At 42.4% G+C, this 24,962-nt stretch overlaps 1 protein-coding gene across 3 annotated transcripts in view; it reads left to right on the plus strand.

Moving 5' to 3' along the window:
• Nucleotides 1–24,962, plus strand: part of NCAM2 (neural cell adhesion molecule 2) — a 344,278-nt gene that overhangs the window by 213,313 nt on the left and 106,003 nt on the right. For all 3 annotated transcript variants that reach the window (XM_083171879.1, XM_083171880.1, XM_083171881.1), the window contains one exon: nucleotides 15,360–15,481. In XM_083171879.1, the coding sequence (XP_083028005.1) occupies nucleotides 15,360–15,481 (122 nt within the window). The remainder of the gene's footprint in view (nucleotides 1–15,359; nucleotides 15,482–24,962) is intronic.

Raw genomic sequence — 24,962 nt, forward strand, 5'->3', positions numbered from 1 at the left:
TTTGGGTGGCATGAAGAAATCATTCGATGGTTGGCGTCCATCAAATGATTTCTATGCCAGCGAGACATGTGGGTTGATGTGTCTTTGTGACACATCGTCTCACATACAAGGGGATATGGCGGCAGCAGGGGGTAGGGATTCAGTGAGCCACGGGGCAGGTCCTCTAGGATTTTGCAGCTTACAGAGTCAACCAGAATCAGGACCAATGTGTAATTGGCAGCACTGTGGGGCATATCTATAACTGGCACCATAGGGGCATACAGTATGTGTTATAAAGTTGTGAGGCCATGCCCATTTTTCCAAGAGCGCACACACATGGGGGGGTTGCTAGTAGGCCTGGAGCCGGCCCTGCCTGGCATCATTGGTAAATGTGCACTGAAAATTACAGATTTATTTTATACATATCTTTAATTGTAATTACATACTCGCCCCTCCCCCACCCCCCACATACAGGATGTATGTGGGGGTGGGGGAGGGGCGAGTATGTAATTACAATGTATAAATTAAAGATATGTATAAAATAAATCACACTGTAACCTTCTGATAATATAAAGCTAATTATAATCTTATTGAAGAGGTTTTTGTAATAAAGTACTAGTTAAAAGCCCATCAAAGCAACGGCTTAGTCCCTATCGGGTGTGGTATAGTGTTCCGACAGTCGGGATCCCGACAGTCATTAGCCCGGACTCAGACAGCATGGTGAGCACAACAAAGCCCCTTGCGGGCTTGCTGCGCTCGCCACGCTGTGGGCACGGTGGCTCGCTATGCTCGCCACCTATTCTATTCTCCCATCTATGGGGGTTGTGGACCCCCCCGCATCCGGCACTCGTGCCTATCTGCTCCTACCTCCAATCTTTGTCTTCACAGCTCCATCTGTCCATATCCAGGAAGTTGGTTTCACCTTCTATTAAGGAGTAATTCGGTCCTTCGAGTAACCTTTAGTGGTCACTGGCGGTACTGCACCTCATAAAGGTTTCTGATTGGTTGCCCGTAGTAACATCTTATAAGAAATAGATCTTAGTAAATTTCCCACATTATTTTTTGGGGCATTTTTATTCCCTATTCTTTTTTTTTCTTTATGGTCATTTTAGATTTTAGACCTACATATGGCGTTTATCTGGTCCACTGAAGAGTGGGTTAGGATGTATTTGTTGGGCACACATTATATACTCACTAATTGGTTATGGATGCTAATGCTGGGTATTCATTGTGCCTGATTCTGGTTCACTTGCATAAGCAAATTCTCTCTCTAATGGACAAAACCATGTGCACTGCAGGTGGGGCGGATGTCACATGTGCAGAGAGAGTTACAGATATCCTGATGTATCCTGATGAGATTCTAAAGAAGAATGAAATGTTGATTACCTCCGCCAGTGTCATGTTTCACCACGAGTGCCACGGTCCTTCGAAACTTACACACTCACACACACACACACACATATATATGTGTGTGTAGTTAATTAATACTTTGCTTGATTCAGCCCTTTTACAAGGTATATATTTGCAATTAAAGGTACTTGTTTAGTGTCACGGCGGCAGCATGGCCGCGCGCTACGCTCGCCCACGCTGCGGGCTTGGTGGATCGCTATGCTCGCCACACCATCTAAAATCAACTCCATGCCAACATGGATAGTGGGGGTATGAACTATCCACATTGGCATGGAGTTTCTTTAGAAAGTGTGGCGAGCGCAACCCGGAAGTAGCGTGCGGCCATACTGCCGCTGTGAAACTATACAAGTACCCAATTAAATCCTGTTTGTAAAAGTGAGCGCTAAATTGTGTTGCATTTGTAGGATAATCCCTGATACCTCTGTATTTAAGTATATTTAATAAAAACTGATTTTAAAATAAATGTGAGCAAGGGATTGAGATTTCCTTAAGTGTGATCCCAAGTGTGCAAGCTTCTACTTAAAACACGTATGTGCATACCTTTGGCATATATGCATATTTTATGCCTAATCAAATGAGCAGGCTCACTGGTATATGGATGCCTCTAGGAATTTTGCACACAGCCCCAGATGTTCATAATATGTCAAACAGAGAGCCAGGTGACAGTTGTAGGAATGTGTAGAGAATCTAGGTCAAAAAATGAAAAGCAGAGTCTTTAAAATTAATAAATTATAGTGTTGGTCAAACATATGAAATCATTCAAACATAGCGCAGACACCGCAGATGAAAGACAGGTACTGAAACTGCACATCTACACACATATATATATATATATATATATATATATATATATATATATATATATATATATATATATATATAGGGATATTGTTGTGCAGGCTCCAGCAGGAACTGAGGCCCTTATTCTAGTTCACTCTTTCAGACAAAATATTTCTTAGATGGACAAAACCATGTGCACTGCAGGTGGGGCAGGTGTTACTTGTGCAGAGATAATTAGATTTGGGTGGTGTTTTACACCTGCCTCACCTGCAGTCAGAGCCGGATTAACAATGGGCCTGATGGAGCTACAGCTCCAGGCCCACTCTCTAAATAGGCCCATTTTGTAGCTGAGGGTCAGGGCTTTCCAACGAGCCCAGCCCCGCGTCTCTAGCCCCCCGGGAACCGGAGATACTGCCAGGCAAACCTGGAACGTTTCCCCCATAGGATAACATGAGACCCACAAATTCCGACTCCCACCTGGTTCCAACGGCATCACAGAAGCTCAAGGTTGATCTCAGTCTAACCCAAATTGCTGGGCCTTCAATCTGATACCAGGCTGGTCCATGTGGGTCATTGGTTCTAGAGATATTTCGTGTAAACCGATTTTTTTTTTTTTTTTTTTCATTTTTGAAATGCAATTTTATGGTTGTTCATGTTGTTTGAGGACAGATTTCTCTGGAACCAAATGGCCCAGTTTCACAGGACCAAATTCATTTGAAAATAATTTGAATCCCTCGTGTAAATGGGTCAATTGGTTCCGAAGATATAGCTGGCTGTTTAAAGGGGGAGGGTAGTTTTCTCTCCTCCTCACACCGGAAAATGCAGGAACTAGGCTGGTGTAAAAGGAGCCAATCCGGGAATGTCCCTGCATGATCCTGGGTCAATATTCCTGGGTAAATCCCTGCATTTTCTGGTGTGAAAGGGGTATTATATCAAATAGCTGGGACCTACATTGCTCTGAATACAGCCGGGCAGCCCCCTGCTCTCTGTCCGGCTGTCAATGGCTGTCATTTCTGCCTGGCGGCGGCTGCCCCTCAGTTACCACAAGCATATATTCCCCCTTGGCAATGAGAATGGAAACTCTGGCAATGAGCATGGAACCCCTGGCAATGAGCATATAGGTAAGCAGCACTTATGTAGCATAATTTTTAATAGGCATTATGGTGTTTGGCTTAATACGTAATGGATATTATGGTGTGTGGCTTAACATGTAATGGATATTATGGTGTAATTTTTAATGCACACCTTTGGCGTGCAATGCCCGTTTATGAATCATATTGTGCATTATTGCTCAATCTGTTTGGTATAGTGTGTATTGTGGCTCAATCCATGTGGCAGAATGTGAATTTTTGCCTTAATCTGTGTGGTTTAACGTGAATTTTGACTCAATCCGTGAACCATAGTGTGAATTTTGGCTCAGTCAGTGTGAATTTTTTTCTCATTCCATGTGGCATAATGTGTAAGAGTATAAAGGGGTGTGTTCAGTATAAAGGGGTTACTATTGTGTTGCATGATTTGTCTACGGGATATATGGGGTCCGGTATGATATGCTGGCGGTCGAAATACCGACGCCGGACTCCCGACTGCCGCAATGCCAACAAGGGGGGGCTGTGGATCGCTCCCCCTTTCGGGTTCGCTGCACTCGCCAAGCAGAGGGCACGGTGCCTTGCTACGCTCGGCACACTATTTTATTCTGACTGGAGTGCCGCCTCACCCCGCAAGTATTTTAGGACATCGGCATCCTGCGGGTGCACCTTTGGTTATCTCCCTGCATTTTTCCTATGTCAGCCCCCTGTTTTTTCCAGGCATATATAATTAGTTAAAAGTATTTACAAAAATAGAGACACACCCATGAGCAGACCACCCAACCAGAACACTGGTCACGCCCCCCACATTATTAGGTGCTGGCCACAACCCCTATTATTGCGCATAATAGGCCCTTGATAATTTTCAGCTCCAGGCCCATTTAGACCTTAATCTGGCTCTGCCTGCAGTGCACATGGTTTTGTCCATCTAAGAAATATTTTGTCAGAAAGAGTGAACTAGAATAAGGGCCTCAGTTCCTGCTGAAGCCTGTACAAAAATAGCCCTGTATATATATGTAGCATGTAGGTAGGTCCCATACTTGGAAATATACCGCACGGCACTCCAGGGGTTTGGTGAAAACAAATTTAATGCAAAGGTTTCGGAGCACTAAGCTCCTTCATCAGGCATACAGGTTACATGATAAAGGAGCTTAGCGCTCCGAAACTGTTGCATTAAATTAAATTTGTTTTCACCAAACCCCTGGAGTGCCGTGCGGTATGTTACCAAGTATGGGACCTACCTGCATGCTACATATCTGATTCTGGCAAAGGCACCCAGGAATCATTGCTACACTGCAGGGAGTGCCGGATCGACATCCTGTGTGTGTGTGTATGTATATATGTATGTATGTGTATATATATATATATATATCTGTGGTCTCACATGTGTATCCAGCATGTGAATAAGAGGTGGCACTCAATTGGGTTTGGTTTAGCTGTGTATTAGTAAAAGCATAGGTGCTCCAAGTGTTCCATTACATAGACAGACGACGTTTCAAGACCTGTGCGGTCTTTTCATCAGGTCAGATAACAGGTACATTGCATGTGAGCCGTGCAAGAGTTTAAAACAAACAGTGAGACAATAAAAAGACAGTCATTCAGCGTGCAGGAGCGATGCCGTGCCTCTGAGACTTCCGGGAGGCCGGTCTCCCAGGGCTGCCCCATGGGAGTTACCTCTGTGACGTCATGGAGGACAGGGCATCACGCTGCTGTGTATATAAAACATTATTATTAGTGATATCAAACCATGGTATATTTTATATATATACAGTATATATATATATATATATATATATATATATATATAGAGAGAGAGAGAGAGAGAGAGAGAGAGAGAGAGAGAGAGAGAGAGAGAGGGAGAAAGAGAGAGCCTTGATATACTTCATCTCAGTGTTTAACCTAGATTAAAAAAAACTGGTCAGCCACGAATAAGATGGGATGTTTGAACTGTGCTTTCTAAGAGACCTATATAGACAATCACATAAGGAAAGTTCTGTGTAATTAAATACTGAGTGTTCTTACTTCAAAGACATCTCTGTTCACTATCCATGTAGGAGAACAAAAAAAATGAAAAAGAAAATAAAAAGCATTTTTCCCCGGTATGTTTTTTTTTTTTCATATCAGACAGAATAATGCTAATTAAATCTGCAGTTACACAAGTACAGTAGATGGCATAGTTTCAGATAAAGCAGAACGGACGCAGGCAATGGACACAATAGTTCAAAGAAGTTTCCTACAAATCTTTCAGTCTTTCTTCTTGCATTATTAGATTAATGAAATGGCACAGCGCTATTACCTGGTGTTGGATTTACTTGACATTTCTTTTATATTTATATATTACTTTCTAACCATGGATCCTTACTCAGAGGATACATTTTTAACTATAAACGTCAACTGGGTAGAATTTGTCATTCGCTTAATATTACATTTTTACTTCCATGCAGCATTTGATCAGCTGCAGACATTTAACGTTGTCATGATTCTCTCCTTGGTGATAGTGTGCCTGGGCAGCTGAAATTCATTTTGTTTTATTGTTGAAAACTACAGGAAACCAGAGGTGGTGCTTGTTTTATTCTATAAATGTTCACACAAAATCAAGATCTAAAGTGTCCCTAAAATACTATCAAATAAATAAAGAAAAAACCTCGTAGCCACAATTCTACATTACTGTATATATCAGTTTTTTCTCCATTACTATATATATCAAAATCTGTACATTTTAAACATGTATTTTATTTTCTTACCTATATTCTACATATTATTATTATTATTATTATTATTATTATTATTATTATTATTATTATTATTATTATTATTATTATCTTTTTTGTGAAAATCTCTTAGGAGTGAAAACAAATATGGCTGCCACGCACAGACAGCTAAAGGATCATACACTCCCAACCTATCATGTGGAGAGAGATGGTGAGGGAGAGGGGAGGATGTCACAGTAAAATAAGAGCTCAAAGAGACATTTCAAAGCCTCTTTGCTCACTCCATCAATGTGATACATGAATGTGGTTGCCATGGTAGTCACATGACACTGTGGAAAATCTATAGGATTATCATTCATAAGTAACACACCTCAGGAAAAGGTCATTACCAAGATGTTCTTACAGGGTGCAACATTGATATATGTGAAACAAAGCATCACATGTTTTCATAGTATTGCCACTATAAGGTTAGAAACACAAGCTCCAAGTCACATGAAATATTGCAAAATTGTGGTTGCAAATTACTACAAAATGATCAATTTATATAATTTTATTAAACATCTAAATAATCTGATTTTCACCTAACATTTACCAGGTAAGGCCAGCGGATGGAAATTCATAGTTTTGAAATGTACAAAAAGCATTAAGGGCCTTATTCTGGTCGATGCGGTCCGTTCCGAATTCTTTCGGAGGGCGCATTTTAGCCGTCTGCGCTTGCGTAGGCAACGCTATGCACATATGCCACGCATGGTCTCTGTACTCGTTCTCACTAATACCGTACAGAAATGTCCACCGAATTGACTCGGGAAATATGGGCGTTTTTGGGCGTCATTCGGACTTACACAAGGGCGTGGTTTCAAAGTGGGAAAAACTGGGTGTAAATATGGGCGTACACGAGGGAGTGCACGAACTCTGGTAGGCATGCATTCGGACAGCACACCGACTGCAAACGAACCAACACGCATGAAATATGCGGTCTTCATAAGCAAGTTTCACTTTGCGGAGAGCACTTGTTCATGTGCTAGGCATTCGGTTCGCCCAATTAGTACGCCCGCACCTGAAGCACTGTCAGCTGAACACAATACAATCCACTCCTCTACTCATTACTCATTAATTACACTCTTTTCATTGCTTCAATTGGAAGCATTGCTGCATAAATGGACCATTACTTAATGACACAAAGATAAGCTAAAACACCACTGCATGTTTGCTATTTTATCCACATTTACACTGCAAGCAATGGTCAGAAATTGGTACCAATAATATAATTTGACATGTCACTTTTACATTCAGCAATAACACCACACATTTGGGGATAAAAATAACATTTATTAAATTGGTGGAAATCATATGAATTTTCTAGCATGTTATGTGGCACATGCCAAAAATTAAAGGGAACATAGAAATATTTTGCAAACAAAAACAAAGTGTATAAAATTTTTGCCATTTCATACATAGCCACAGCAAAATCTTTAGGAACACATCAGGTGGCTTCACAACAAAAGAATATGACCAACACTTCAACAACAGCAGACAGTAATGGTAGCCGAAAGAGGGCAACTGGGGAACCAACCAAAACATTCCAACCAAAGGAACCACAAATTAGTGTACCTTTGCGTGGGATTGGGTTGCACACATTAGGTTGACACACACAGCAAAATGAAAGATTTGGGAAGACATAAGGGTGGAGATTTTTTACTTGCAAAAGGTAAATACTGTATATATATGTATGTTATTGTAGTGTGCACATCCTTGCAATACACAAATGTACTATAATTGTAGACCAAAGAACATTACCAAAAAAACAAAATACACACACACACTGTGTTCATAACTGTTGGTAAGTTTGCTTTCTAATGTGTTAGTAATAATTAGCACATTGTAGAATATTGCATTTGACGTGCAATCTCTTATATATTTAGCTACATGTGTCAATCATGTGTGTCCATAACGCTAGGTGGAGTCAGAGAGACACATAGGTTGTGCTGATAGGCTATTAGCCCTGATCGGAGTTTGAAGGGGCGTGGCCTAGCTGTTCATGGAGTAGGAGTCCTGCCTACAGACTCCTGCCTATTATACTACAGGTGGCATCAAATTAAAATCCCCCTGGGTGGCCGAAGACTTCTTGAGTGCATCGATCACTGTGTGGGCTCCATTTGACCTGCCTCCTGGTCTCAAACCTCCTGCTCCTGCCCTGGGTCTCCTTCATGTGTCCGACGGCCATATTGGAGGGTACTGCCCAGCGCTGCTGCTTCCACACTCCCAAGCGCACGGACTTCCACTCAGCCGCATGGATAGCGGCTGACTGCCCGTCTGCCCCCTGACTCCCACCCGGTGCTAATGTACCTCTGTTTGGTCCCTGCTCCCAGCCTGGGTCTCCCAGCCTGGCCCTGCTGCTTCTACCCTGCTGTCTTGCGGCATGCGGCCGCAGGTCACACCAGGCAGGAGGTGAAGCGGCTGACTGCCGCCTGCCCCCTGACTCCCACCCAGTGCTAATGTACCTCTGTTCCCAGCCTGGGTCCCCGATGTGCGTCCGGTGGCCATATTGGAGCAGCCAACCTAGCCCTGCTGCCTCTACCCTGCTGTCTTGCGGCATGCGGCCGCAGGTCACACCAGACAGGAGGCAAAGCTACCGGGGCCAGGGAGCGGTCAATCAGGCTCAGTTCTCCAGGCTCAGTTCTCCCTGCCAGACAGCAGGGTAAAGGCAGCAGTGCCAGGATACCTGCTCCATTATGGCCGCCAGACGCACGTCGGAGACCCAGGAGCAGGTGCCAGAACAGAGGTACCCAGCACCAGGTGGGATGAGGTATCGTCGGGGTTAGCTGGCGGGCAGCCAACCGCTATCTACTCAGCAGATGCGAAGTGGAAGTCTGTGTGGGGGGGGGGGGGGGCGCAGGCAACAGTGCTGGGCAATCCCCTCCAATATGGCCGCCAGACACACGATGGAAACAGGCAGGGACCAGGAGACAGGCCAAAGGGAGCCCACACAGTGATCGTGGCACACAGGAAGTCTTCAGCCACCCAGGGGTACACCCTCACCCACCAGACACCCTCCCTCACCTGTGCCAACCCCGCACCTGCAACACCCTGATGCACTCCCTGCAACCGGACCTCCTCAACCTGTACACCTACACACAGCCGCGCCAACACCACACTTGCCCATCCCCCACTCACAGTACCCATGCATCCATCCCTCCTCAACCCATAACCACATCCGCTCCAACACCCACGCGACTGCCCGTCACTGAAATGGTGCACCACCACACCAATCCACACGAGCCACCCCCGCACCTGCAAATCCTTCCACAGTATCCCCACACCCGCCACTTCCCCACCCACACCACCCCAAGCACCTTCCCCCACCCATGGCACCCTTGCACTCCCATCCTCACCCACCGCACCTTCAACACCACGCACCCACCCCTCCAGCACCCCCACATCCACCTGCATAAACACCGCACCTGCCCCTCTCCATCCCGCAGTATACCCCCCACCCCTACAAAAATCAGTTCACAGGTTAAGGGACGGAGTCCCTTACGATGGTGTGAAGAGTGCCCGTAGGGCGCGATGAATCACCTAGTTATTATATAATATGCATACATAAAACCTACGTAAAGGGGTAACAATGATGGAATAGCACTTCACATGATGTAAGGGTTAATGTAAAGTGGTAGTAATGTGTTTAAGTATCAAATAGGATTTAATTGATTACAATTACAAACAAACCCTTTTTTATGAGGTAGCCTATTTGCAGAAGTGTGTCATGTGACAGATTTATGAGTTCAGATAATAGTCGTGAGTTTTGCGTAAATACACCGCATCGGTGCGTACGGGCAGCTTCCCATCCGTTCTGACGCTGTAAGACCGTGCAGAATCTTTGTGTTCCCACCGCACACGCACAGTTTGGATGTGGTCCGAAAACACACCCTCTTCTTAGAGAGCGAGTCTGTCCGAATGCGGAGGACCTGTGGGCGTTTGTTCTTACAATGTCCGCACAGCGTGGCGTGCGTTCCCCTTCGAAAGAATACGGAACGGACCGCACCAACCAGAATAACCTAAGTTTTGAACACTGTTTGTGCACCTCAGAGGGCCAGAAATTAATATTGCCTTCTGTAGGGTCATTTTGCCACCCGCATGAATTCAGTATATTGAAAATTTTAGAGTATCCACTAAATAATAAATTGTTACCATCTTTACTTATCTATTATCTTCTATACAGTGCTAAATAAATCTGATATGTTGTTATGGGCAACACCTCATCTTTACTAAAATTCCCATCTTAGTACATGTACCCCATTATGTCTACACCTATATATTGACATCTATGATTTATATGAAATATCCTCAATGTCAGAACATCAACATTACCATGGGAGAATTAGGGTTGGGGAGAGGTGGAGAATATTCACAGGAACTGTTCCTCTGTCTGATATCTGCATTGAAGTCACACTCACATGACCACCACAATCAGGAAAAAAACACTAGAGCCATTGCACCCTTTATATACACATAAGTCGCCTACTGTATTGGCCTCCAGGGATTGGTTGTCAAAATTCTAACATAACAAAAAGATATTTGGCAGCCTGCGCCTTTAAAGACTGCAGCCCAGGATCCACACTGGGGTACCAAGCCCTATATTCCAAATGCTTCAGACAATTGTGAGATCCAAAAGGCGCTGTCTAAAACTATCAGTTGTCAATATCAAGTGTTCTAAAGATACCTTTATGTGAATATAGGGATTGACTCCCAGGTCATTACATTCGTTCACACAGTATGATGCATTTATGATGTGTGAAGATTGAAGTATAAAAATACCTTTACATGCAAATAGGGATTTCAGTACAGCATAAAAGTGTTATCCTCAGTGGAAGGAATCCATGTGAAATATAAAGAAACCCTGACGTGAACATAGGGACCATTATAAAGGTCAGTGTGGTCCCATAAAGATCTCCAAGGAGAACACCTGACGTTGACAACTGATAGTTTTAGACAGTGCCTTTTGGAACTCACAATTGTCTGGAAAAATCTAACATGTTCATATTTCAGCAATATCTACAGGATGAATGTTAATATAAATTGGTCTGTGCGCAGAACACAAGCGGACTCTGGAGAGCTGCCAAATTGTGACATCACTAGCTGCCATCATGCTGCACAATGGCTACAGAGGCTCTTCCTACAGTAAATAACAATTGGATGGCAATATGCAATTTTTGCCATCCACATTAACTGCTTTTTTAATCAGTGAACCAACTAGAATATGAATCCACTAACACAAAGTACTCCCCCCCCCTTCCTCCATTCAAAGATATCTGCAGCAATGTTGGACCAAAACACTGCAGAAGGCAGGTATGAAGATACAGCCGCAGATGCACACAGCATATCACTTTAATCTGCATAAGATGCTTGTGTGCCCTTTCACATTGCATTGCAAATAACATGAGGTTTAGTGGAAAAAGGTACATATAGTAAAATGCTACTGGGTTGCTCAAAGGCATGGTGCAATTAGAAGGGCTCTTTAAAGCGCAAGAAGGCTGGATGTATATAGGGCCTTATTCTAGTTCACTCTTTATGACAAAATCCTTCTCAGATGGACAAAACCATGTGCACTGCAGGTGGGGAAGATGTAAAATGTATCTATCTATCTATCTATCTATCTATCTATCTATCTATCTATCTATCTATCTATCTATCTATCTACAGTTTCTAATTTAAGAACTTAATGCCAACATCAACATCAAACCAGTTTATACAGAATTTGATGTATTTTCCTATATCTAAAAGCCAAAAGGAAACCTTGCTCCATTCTCCTGGGATGATAGATACAATATAGTTAGTGAAAAATAATTATGTTATCAGTTTCCTTATTTTATTGCATTGAGTAATGTAACAGCTTAATGTCAAACGATAACCTTGTTCGTTTTCCTCAAGTCTGTTGATGATTATTAATCTATTTTGAAGGTGGGTGGTTACAGGTGTCAGGACCCCCCCTCTCCCCCCTCCCCTTGAGGTATTAAATATTGCTTATTATGATAAAGGCTAAAGAAAAAGATACAGTGGCTGCAGTACCAACTGGAATCATTTTTATGTATCTGCTACAGTACTTGGAGATGTGTCCACATACATTTAGCCTCCTTTCATGTTAAAAAGCCATTCTAGATATTGTAGCTCCGGGTCTCTTGTTTTGGTGACTTACGCGGTACGCATCCAACCAACCTTTTCATACCCCCTCTATCTACGTCGCCGCGGAGTTGACTTAATATAGTGTGGCGAGTGCAGCAAGCCACCGAGCCCGAAGTATGGTAAGCGGCCGCAGAATACATGTGAAGTATTCCGCTGCGCTCGCCATGCTTCGGGCTCGGCAGCTCGCTGTGCTCGCTGCACTATACAAAGTCAACTCCATGCCGACGTGGAAAGTGGGGGTATGAAAAGGTTCGTCAGATACATACCGCATCCCCTCATGGGGCTCGCTGCGCTCGGCACACTTGGGGGTGGCGTGGAAAGTGTGTTTGTGACTGGAACGCAACTGTGACTCAATTTCTGACTGCCGCCAACTAGATGCAGTTTGCAACTACAGCCGCTGTTTGTGACTGTGATGCTACTGCAGCGCAAAAAAAACCCCTCTATTTCACCGATAATGTAGCTTAGTACAGTTACACAGATTAAGCACAGAGTGAGCACGCGCTAGCCTAGTACAGTGTAGGAGTCTAGAAAGCAGCCAAGATTCACATTTAAAGTAAACACTGACTCAGGACGTGGACTCTGGCATGCTGCCAATTTTCAAAGAAACTGTAAACACAGCTGTATAAACAAACACTGGCACTGTGAAAGGTACTTGTTTCCTAGCACGGCCACAATCGCGGCCATCGGGTGTAATTTTTAGTGGCCTGCGACGCGACCGTCGCGATGCCCCCGATTTTGCCATTGAAATGCATTGAAAACAGTGAAAATCGCGTCGGTCGCGTCGTGTGCGGCTAAAAATGCTTAAATGGTCCACACGCGATGGCCGCGATTTCCCCATAGGGAACAATGTTAAATGGGTAACTTTACCCGCGATGACCGCGATTTCCCATAGGAAATTTCCCATAGATGCCCCCGATTTTACACCCGATGACCGCGATCATGATCGTTGTGGCCGTGCTAGGAAACAAGTACCCCGTGAAACTACACAAGTACCAAAATAATTTTTGATCAAGTTTGAATTAGGCCCTAGGCACTTGCCACATCCATTGCACAAGTGCCAGGACTCACGGCTGTTGGCTGTCTCCTGGCATGGGAGTAGCGGCAGTCCCCTTACTACAATTAGGTAGGAGCTGCTTCTGGATGTGTCTTTCTTGTGCATACAGATGTAGCCCCTGTCAGCCTTGGCCAGGGCTCGCCAGAGCCTCCCCTCTGATGAGCGCCGGCGGATAGGGGCTACACTGAACTGGGACATGCGTGCATCTCACATGCACGCACGTCCCAGTCTCTCGACGGCGGCGCTGTGGGTCCCTGCCCGTCTCCACTTCAGGGAGATGGACGGGGTTGGGAGGGTTGGGGCAGTGAAGGGGACCGGTGGTGATGGCGGAGGAGGCGGCAGGGACCCGGGGCCATCTGTACATATGTGCCCACAAATAGTCTTGGACACACTTTTTTATTGAAGTTTCACTAGGGCCATAAATCAAACACTACAGCAAGGCAGTAACAGTAAGTAATGTCAAAGCATATTAGAAAGGACAATGACAATTACATTGACAAATAGAACAGTTTATAGCTGGAAACAGTGAAGTACACCAATAACCTCAAGTATTAAGAAGAGTGTCTCCAGAAACTATAATCATTATGCATTCAGATAATAGAAATAATTACAATTTTAAAAGTACAGAAAAATGAATATATGAAAGTACAAAAATAAATGAAAGAAAAGAGTTTGGTCCCCCATGTCAGCCCCCACCCCACCCTTCAGGAGATCACCCCAATGCTGGTATTTAAACCTATATCACCAACTCAAAATAAAATAGGGGGATCTACTGCTATCTCTTGAGCTAAATATCAAAAATTACATTGTGAACTGTTATGTGTTTGATGTTTAACCTACTTTAAGAATTACTTTAGGATAGGATAATGCCTATTGCCAAAGTTTCGAATGTATATGCTTTATGTACATGAGTGGAGTGGTACAAGGTCATGAGCACAGTTCCCAATTTTGAGAGTAAATATGTTTCAAAAATGTTATGTGATTACACTCACTTGGGAGCCGATTCAGACACACTCGTAACGGAAACAAGAACCAGTAGGCGCCTCCTGTATATCAGTATAAATTTATTACACAATTAACAATCACTAAATAACACACATAGAATAAAATAAAATAAAGGATAAAAGGTATTGGATAAATTGCATGCATGCACTATTCAATTAAAAGAAGGCCATATCAATGCGTTAGCATAAATGTGTAACAAATAGTTACCAAGTCCTGGATTGGACCAAATGGGACAGTAGTAGCAGTCACTCCATGGGGGGTAATCCCAAATACAGTCTGTGTTGGTCGAATATTTTTTGTAATCCTCCCGGCAAGGGTAAATGCTGGAAAAAATGGAGTGGATCCCTCACAGCTGCAGGTGACCGTTTGAGGATGGTGCCTTGGTCGCTTGGCTGGAGGATTGACACTGTCTCACAAATCTACAGTGTGTAGTGCGGAGTGGGTAGGCACACTTGACCAGTATGCCTTGCCTTGGTGTGCAAGCTACAGCTGCTGCAGCGGCCAGCAAGCCAACTGTAGGCTGAAGTACACAGTCTCCAGCGGGCGCAACTCCGTATAGACGTGTGCTGCTGTAGGAAGCAGACTGGCTGATCACGGTCCTCCGTGTATCAGCGTCGGCAGGGGGAACACTCTGTGCTGCTTGTGAATGTCCGTGGGTTGGACCAGAGTGTACAAGGGGGATTTTTGCCGGGGGTATATGCTCCCAATCGACCCTTTGTGTCCTCAGTCTGCAGATAGTTAGGGGAAAGCTCCTCTTAAGACCGGTTTCGCCGCACACAGGCGGCTTTTTCAATTCGTAACGGGCCGAAATCGGACTCCTCCCCGATGTTTAAGGTTTATTTGCATGTGCAAACCTGGGAGCAAACAGCTTTAGAGAGGGTGGGGAAAAACACTTGGCCAGGGCAGGGGGACGCTCAGTGTTTTAGGCGGGCCAGTGTCTGCTCCAGCCCCCTTTACTGCCGTCTGTGTATGAAATAAAAGTTAATTTTCACTGACTTTTATTTCCGAAGAGGAATAAAATAATTTGATGGTCGGAGAATACACGCTGCCTAGCGAATGGGTCTGAATCAGGCCCTTGGTTCTAAAATAAATGTACCATATAAATTAAAATGCATTCAATAATAATAAGTATACCTTTTTTATATTTATTTTCAGGTGAACCTAGTCCACCATCCATCCATGGTCAGCCTGGTTTAGGCAAGAGCTTTAAGCTGAGCATTACAAAACAGGACGATGGAGGAGCACCAATTTTGAATTACGTTGTGAAATACAGAAGTGTGAGTGTGTTATATATTTTAATGTTTAAAATGTTTAAAATATGTAAAATCTCCTGCCTGACTTATGTAATCAACCCCTGACCTTACCTTGACGTAAAGAAGAATGACTCCTCATTGGCTAGCACAGCCCAGAATCAAATAAATCAAAACTGAAAACCGTTTTAAGCCATTAGCCCTAATAGTGATTGGTTGAAAAATTCCACCAATAAGAGTAAAATAAAAAGGACATGACCGTAGTTCAAGCCATATAATACTGGATTCATACACCTAGGGTCCGAGGCACACAGAGAGTAGGGGTAAATTTACTAAAGGGTCTAAAAATGAAACGAGGTGATGTTGCCCATAACAACCAGTCAGATTCTGACTATTATATGGGATGCAATTGAAAAATAATAGAAATAATCTGATTGGTTGCTATGTACAACCTCACCTATTTTCATTTTAAGCTTTTGTAAATTTACCCTGTAGATTCTAATATTTTTCTATAAAATGTGAGCTTTATTTGCATTACAGAGTCAGAAAACACCATTTACCGTGTAACACTTGGCTTAAAGAGAACCTATTTTAAATATGTACAACGATGTAAATAAGGCACAACGTGACAAAAAAGCCACAGATATGGCATTGTTGCACTTTGTATATACATGATCAGACTCGCATACCCTCCAACTGTACCTTTTTGGCTGGTACAGTACTATTTTTTTAGGGCCTATACCTTTTTTTGGGTCTCCAACTGCCCATTTGTAAGTATAGGAATGGGGGCATGACCACACCTCTTTACCAATTACCACACCCCTTTCTGCATTTGCTCTTCAGATGCTGGAGGGTATGGACAGATGCTGGAGGGTATGTTGCATATAAAATCAATCAGTAGTTTTGTTTCCTTCAGCTTTTTATTAATGCCCATTTTGAACAAAAAATGATTGACTTCATCCGACTTTGGTGCAACTGAAGTCACGGTCTATGAGGACACGTGTACATTTCCTACAGCTGTCTAGGCTGGTATACACAGTTGCCTTGAAAACCAGTAGATGCTGGAGGTGTCTAGCCCGGTCCATATCAACAATGCTGAGGAGAACAAATTCCCACTGCATCATCTCACTCGCCCCTTGTGTGACCACCAGCACCTCCCGTGTGGAGAGCTATTCTTTTCTTCCTTTTTTTTATATCCTTATTCATAATCACCAACAAGAGAAAAGTAATACTCTTTTTTTATTGAGGAGGCATGTCTACGACTCCCCAGATATGGTCACATCCAATTCAATGCGCCTATGGCAGTTCTCAGAGGGCCTGGTTATCCATGATTAGGGGTGTGCATTAATGGAGCATCTTTACACGTTATATTACCCAGCAGGGGTGGATTGGACAAAGACCTTACTGAGTAGTGGCCCCATCCCCCTCCTGTCTCCTACACAGACAACCTTTGTCGGTTCACAGAGCAGAGTACACATTTATATCCATTGTGACATCTGCTAGAGGAAGAGGAGTGGGTGCTTTATTGGGGTGTAACAATTTTTGGGATGTTTCTGGGCTCCACTGGGAAGAGGTGGAATATTTTTGATATTTGGGGGATATTGGTAATGAATTATTTGTCTACTTGATGGAGGTTATGGGGTCTGTGGTCAGTAACAGTGATGGGTGGTCAGTTATTATTTGAAATGTGGAGGGCCATCTTTCCCTTTTTTTTAAAGAGGCCATCTTTTGGGCTGCGTGGGCTACTGCCAGGTGACCCCACAAGCATAGAGGCCCCAGAGCAGCCCAAGGCTTTGTTTGCAATGTTGCTTACTGCATCCCATTAGCACTGGCCAACATTGGCCAGCATTCCTCCTCCTCCTGCCCTCGTCCTCCAGAGGTTGCACTGAATGTCATTTGTGATGTCACCATGCTCGACATTATCAATGCGGAGCGCTGAGAGAGAGTGCCTAGGTAGTGTTCTCAACGCACTGCTTTGCCTGGGGGCCCATAATGCTGTTAGGATGGCCCTGGTCACAGTAGCTTAAAGGTCTGGGTGCTACTAGACTGGCAAACATGTAATAGAGGGAAAATCAATGTAATAGAAATTACTACATGCATGTTGCTAAAACATCAATACAACAGTAGATTACATTCATGCAGATTTGTTTCTAGTGCATAGTGTACCTGTGTAGCATACACAATTAAGGCTTTGCGTGCAAGCATATCAAAATAGCCACTAAAAACGCCAGCGCCACTCACATTTGTTATATAAATTCAAATAAAAATGTTGTGTATAAAAAGATTATATTTCCTATAGAAGGTAAACATTACAGATCATTATGATGAATAAAAATGTTTGCTTGGCAATTTTCACACCTATTTTGACAAATTCACTTGGCTGTAACTGACCTGTCTGCCCAGCCTTATTTGCACGTAAAGGTTTCTTTATGGCCATAAAGAAACCTTTATGTACAAATAGGGCTAGACAGACAGGTCAGTTACAGCTATTGGTACCTTCTCACAAAAAATAGTGTTGGAAATATACCACTGACCTGATCTCCCTTGTCTAATTTGCAAAATACATGTGTTCTTCAACTTGTGAAAAAACTCCATTGAATGTGAAGAAGACAGAGAATTATTGCTGGTTGAGACAGCACAACAGTGTACACCTTCTCTTTGTATTGTATGTCCTGTATAGGGTTGGTAACCCTTGGTGCACATAGGCCTTTATTCAGATCTGATCACCGTACAATTTTGTTTGGGAAATGGGCAAAACCATGTGGGGAAGATGTAACATGTGCAGAGAGAGTTAGATTTGTGTGAGTTATTTTGTTTCTGCGCAGGGTAAATACTGGCTGCATTATTTTTACACTTCAATTTCGATTTTTCAGTTTCAACACACCCCACCCAAATCTAACTCTCTCTGCACATGTTACATCTGCCCCACCTGCAGTGCACATGGTTTTGCCCATTTTCAAAACAAATGTGTACTGCAATCAGATCTGAATAAGGGCCATTGTGCAGCAGTCTCAGAACGTGGTCATCTCAATACATTGATTTCTTGTGAAATTCACTTGGAACTTAAGGGTTTAATGCAAAGAGGTTTTTTTTTTTTTTATGATATCAGTATTGCTATTGTACAGCTACCATCGCCGGAAAAAGCATTAATTTAGCCTATGAAAGCAAGAAAAATTGCATTTTATGGATTGCTTCCATATTTTACTACCTAAGACATTTACTTCACTCTGTTGAATTATAGACATGATATTTTACTTTTATCAACAATGGCACATTTTAGCAATCAATTTGAAGGTGATTTTATTTATCGGCGCCTCACTCATTTCCTATTCCTTGTCTTGTCATTCTACTGCAGATTTTTATTTATGAAATAAACAAAACGGCCGAATCCGTCTTTTGAAAGAATAACATATAGCAGCGAAATGTGCCTGGAATTGCAAGGATGCTGCCGTGATAGTCACATTATTTGTCATGTTAATTGAATTATATCAGACTATAATGATACACTAGATGAACATAAATTGACTTTGTCAGTCAAATACAGTGAAGCAGTAAAGATTCATTTTGAAGTCTTCCAATTACTTCTATATGCTCATTGATCAAACTGATATATTAATCACATATTTCTAAGACATCCTGGATTTTGTTTTTTAATTAGGAATAATAGTAACTTCTGTATGTGTTTACTTTGCCCAGGCTACATGTAAAGTTGTATGTATTGCTTAGTAATGCATTTACAGTTGGAGCACCTGTCGGCTAGTCTTTAGAATGGCCAGATCTCCTGAGCTGGAGTATGCTGGCGGACAGGAGCTGCCAAGAGGAGTTGATTGGAGCAACTAATGCAAAGGCCAGATCTGTATTTGTTATATGCCAAGAGTACACAATCATTTAAAAAATTATCATGACTTAAAATTAAGATTGTAGCTAATGGATTCCAATACTCACAGAACACTAAGCGGGTTATTCTGATTTGTACCCAGTAGGGCTGCGTACACACGGGGACCGATGTTTTTGTTTTGCGTATAGCAAACATTCGCTTGGTGCACGCACCCAACATAGTGGGTGTGGGGCGGAGATGGGCGGGGGGCGCCGGGCAGCCCCATTACCATATGGGAACACCCAGCTTTTCATGGGCGTTCCCATGAGAACGCTGGGCTTTCTCATGGTAATGAGGCCGTGACGCGGATGCGGAGGGCAGCCAGATGACATCACCAGATGTCAGCTGCCCACCCATTTCCATCCCAGCATGCACGCATATGTATATGGATATGTAAACATCAATTTTCATGCTGTGGGTGATCCCCACAGCATGCAAATGGAGGTTTATGTTAAACATCCATTCGCAGCATGTGCGAGGGGGGGGGGGGGGGGCAACAGACCGGCATTCGCCAGGAGGGGTTTGGTGTACTCTCAAGGCTGCAATTTCGACCAGAATAACCCTATAAATGCTGAGTATGTTTACCTGAGCTGACGTATAGGCTACGAGTCACTTCTGAATGTAAATCTCAAGCTCCAAAACACATTGGATACAAGATGTTTTTTAGTAACTGGGGGCAGAAGTGATAAAGTGACCGGTGAAGTGATAAAGTGACCGGTGATAATGCAGCAGCCAATCAACTCCTAACTTTGAAGTTACAGTCTGGGTTTGAAAAATGACAGTTGGGTGCTGATTGGCTGGTGCATTATCACCGGCCACTTTATTAATTCGCCAAGATTAATAAATCTGTCCCTTAAGCCGTTATCATTTGCGGTTAAATAATTCAATACAAGAAGAAATTACCACACGCAGTGGAGGTTAGCAGGGCTCTCAGGGGGTTATTTTGGTTCACTCTCTGACAAATTCCTTCTTAGATGGACAAAACCATGTACACTGCAGGTGGAGCAGATGTGACATGTGCAGAGAGAATTAGATTTGGGTGGGGTTTTACTTCAAAGTGAGATCTATATTGCAGTGTAAAAATAATGCAGCCAGTATTTACCCTGCACAGAAACAAAATAACTCACCCAAATCTAATTCTCTCTGCACATTTTACATCTTCCCCCCCCTGCAGTGCACATGGTTTTGTCCATCTAAGAAGGATTTTGTCAGAAAGAGTGAACTAGAATAAGGTCCTCAATTACAGACTTGCTTACTCCCACCAATAATATGCTTCACTGAGCAAATGAGCAGTCTGCTGGGTCATGATTGTAACGTTTTTTTTTTTTTTTATTACACTTCATCTGCTTTATGATTATAAATTAAATTTTGATGTACAGTATATATAAATGGGGTTCCGCTCATGTAATGTATCAGTGATGTATTAGAGATGTATTAGAGAATATAATAAAGCAGTTAATTAAACTTTACAAGAGCACATGGAAAGGTTTTATTGGACATTTGTAATTGTGTACTGGTTGGGAAACAAATGGTAAAAAATAAGCTCAGTAAATTGTCACGTGTCGTAAATTACCCCATATGTACACGAAGGGGAGCATTCAATCCTAGGCAAATTTTTTGCATGTTGAAAAATTGCCAATTTTAGCCTGTTTTTTGAGCAAGTTCAACTCGCCCTATTCAATCCCAATGATGATTTTTGACCTCAGTGAAAAATTCAGCGTCTGTGAAAACTGCGTGGATCAGCAAAATTGCCATAAATTACCCGCAGTAACTATTGCTGGGAATACCATTTGTTCCACCATTGTGGAACAAATACACATGATTGTGTAGATTGTGTACTTACTCTATATGTACTGTATGTTTATTTAATATTTAATCTAAATTCTACACAGGTTTAGGATAAACATTGTTTTTTTTTACTACGGTCGTTGAATATTTTAACAATTATATCAGGAAATTAGTGAAGTATGGTAATGCGTTGGTAAATGAAGGTCGAGAAAGTGAAACAGGAGGCGCGAGACTTGCCTAAACTGTTGGGGCACCAGACTAGATGGGTTATTATCTGAAATCAAATTATACGTATGTTTCTATATATATCAAGTGTAATATGTGTGTGTTTTTCAGCTGTGAAATTGGAAGGTGTGGTTGAATACCAGGCAAATCCAATAAATAATTGATCCAAACAGATAACAAGATGTAGTGATGCTTTGAGAGTATGACAATTTAACAGCGTTGAGAAAATAATTGCAGTTCAATTGTCTATAGGTAAATCCTATAAATAATTGATACAAACAGATTACAATCTGGTCTGTTGGTTTGAGATGATGACATTATAACAGAATCCAGGATAAGTTGGAAGCAATGGGTCAATGACAAATCCAATAGTTTATTGACGCATGGAAAAGTCTCTATAGAATGTAACAGCATGCTCACAGATTAATGAAATAATGATGAAGGATTACACAGTAGGGAAATCCAAATGTTTTGAAACAGTCACTACAAGTTCGTACTTGATGCAGGTAAATAAATTCTAAATAAACCAGGCAATTATATAACAAAGGACTAAATTATTTTTTGCAAGTAACGCAAATTATTTAGCAATTGGGCAAAACCATGTTGCATCTCAGATGTGACAGACGTAACATGTGCACAGAGAGTTCGATTTGGGTGGGGTGTGTTTTAACAGCCAGTATTTACCATGCACAGAAAAATATACATCTAATCCTCTTCGCAAGTTACTTCTGCCGCACATTCAGTGCAACATGCCTTGCCCAGCAGCTTGATCTTTTGTTTTACTTAAGCTGGGTACATACAGCCCAATCCATTGCAACTGACATCACAAGTAGATGGGCATTTAGCCCCACCTCTAATTATGGACTCTCAAATCACAGCATTATGGGGAGGGGCCTACCCACCGACAGCCCGGTCCCACTCTTCTTAGATTCAAGTTGCGTCCCTTCTCTGGACTTCTCCTGGTAAAGAAATTTTATAGGTATGCAAGCATGGTCCAAACACATATGTACTAATCAAAGCTTAGGAGGTAGATATTTAGTTGCTAGGTATTTCAATGTATAAAGTTAAAGCCACTGTATGTTCACACCAAGGTTCATAAAGAGACAATCAGAGGCGGAACTACCAATCGTGCAGCAGATGCAGTGCACCATGGCCCCTTAGGCCCCAGGGCCCACAGCTCCCCCTGTCATCCACTGTTTTTCACTGTCACACTCTGCCTCTCCCTGTCACCCACTGCCATGTTACATATTCTGAACTTGGGTTTGGGTGGATGAGAGGGGCCAAAATGATATTTTGTCACTTGGGCCCACCACCCACAAGATCTGCCACTAGAGATTATACTAGTTGCAGGTGAGAAATAATACATTATTATTATTAAGTCCTGGAGGGGAAGGGGGAAGGGGAGTATGGTGCCTATAATATCCCTTAAATAAACACACAAAACAAATTTCCTTCCATTCTTTCTTGTTTACTTTTTTGTTGCTGTATATAAATACTTTCTGTGCAGAGGAAGAGCTACCGGTAAGTCAGTCTATTCCGCCCCTTGACACCGGCCTCCTGTGGTAATCCTCAGTATTATACTGTACTGTTGCGGTTCTTTTTTTTGCGACCGTCACATTTATTCTATATTATAATTTTTTCTGAATGTTTTAGCTCCCCTGTTAAAGTTAATTCTCTGGGGCACTCGGCTTATGTTGACTTGTATGAATATGCAGTGCTGTACAAAGCAGCATAGCTCACTGCTTGCAAATATCAGCAACACTCCTTTGGATCTTTTCTGCATTGTTCTAATATTTACTGCATTTGTGCTAATTTCCAGATGCAAACTGAGCTATTTAAGGTATAAAATTAATTGCAGCCATCTCCTATTTTCAATTTAACAATGGCCAAAGGGAGCTCTTGTAGATAATTAGTTTTAGAATGCAAGCTCTCGTACACTATGTCTTGCCATCTATGTGGAAGATTGTATTGTGTTTTAAGTAGTTGTCCTAATTGTCTCATCTGCATTGTTCCTCAAGTACAGCTGGTTCCCAATGGTATTCACCATTGCGGTTTCCTACTGTATGTTATCTATTACAAGTACACGAACCATTGTAACCATTGTTCAGTATCTATAATGCATTTTAGTCCAAGGTGGACTGAACGTCCTAGCCATGGATCTCAGAAACTGTTAACCCTAATATGCCATTTATATTGGATCATATAATGGGCATTGTCTGTAACTTTTATTTTTCTCAAAGAAATAAAAACATTGGAGCCTAGCAATAAATTATGGTAGATGTTAGAATTATCCTTCCAAAAACTGGTGGACATATTTCATATACTGTAGAAGTGCAATTGACTTGGCAGTCTTGCATATTTTTTGAGGCTGAAAAAAGACATTAGTCCATCATGTTCAACCTACAGATGTAGCGCCTCTTATCTAGTGCTGGGAATTGCCAGATTTCCTTAGCTGGCATAGGCTGGTGGAGAAGCGCTCCATTTGACAGGGACGCGCAGGCGACTCACACACACATGCGTCCCCGTCAACACGGCGGCGGGGAGTGCTTTCCCTGCCATCTCCAATTCAGGAAGATGGGTAGGGTTAGGGGGTGGGGTGCTGTGAGCTATGTGAGAGTGACGGGCAGGCAAAGGGAGGAGACAGAGGGCTCAGACGGAACCGGTCGCTCATGCGTATGATGGCTGGTCCTGGTGGTTGGCAATAGAATCGCCAGGACTCACAACAGTATATCTGATCTTCTGTGATGTAAATTACCCAGATGAGGTTACCCTCTACTCAATATAAATAATTTATTCATTATAAACCAGAATTTTGTATCGCTGTCTAAGAAGTCTTATACCCGTATATGTGCTGTAAATCTTTACATGCTGTGATTGGCTATATATAAGTCCAACCCAGCTTCAGAACTACCACCACTACAATAGGGCACAGCTGCTAGAGGTCCGCAGTAGAGGGAAGGGTAACCAGTGGCAGTTTCCCAATGCCTCTACTCTTCTCTTTAGAAAATACGTCAGACTTATTTCAAGATGCACAGGATTCTTTATTACTATCCCAGTGCTCTGTTTGGTTAAAATTGTTCCATCTATTTATTCAGTTAAATCTCCTGAATTGCTGTGTGGAACCACATCCGAATGAAAGTTAATTCTGTTAACACACTCGTTGACCTTGTCTGAGAGTAATATAACAGGTGGTACCATATTATATCATAATATGGCCATCAGAATAAAATAATGACACAATAGGGCATGTGATTATTTCCTGGCCACCGGTTGGTTATTTTCTTACTGTGAACCAATTCACAAATATTGTTTTATCCATATGTGGGCTCATTTATTTATTTACAACCAGGGCATTTGCTGATATTTCAGACTTTGCAATAGTTAATTTTTTTTTATATCTCTTGATTTTTCAAGATATTTTTTTCAGAAAAGTAGAGAACAATTAATACAAATACGAAATAAAAAGTGCAACCATACAAAAGACTACAGGGGTACCTGTAATCATTGTGCAGGGGGCATAGCACCATGACTGCTTTATCCTAACTTCACTCCCTGCTATTATAAAAAACAATTCCATTTATTGTACAACAGGAGTCAGGACCATGATGATGTGGAACA

This window comes from Crinia signifera, chromosome 2 (genome assembly GCF_055691185.1).
Source record: "Crinia signifera chromosome 2, ASM5569118v1, whole genome shotgun sequence".
Lineage (NCBI taxonomy): Eukaryota > Metazoa > Chordata > Amphibia > Anura > Myobatrachidae > Crinia > Crinia signifera.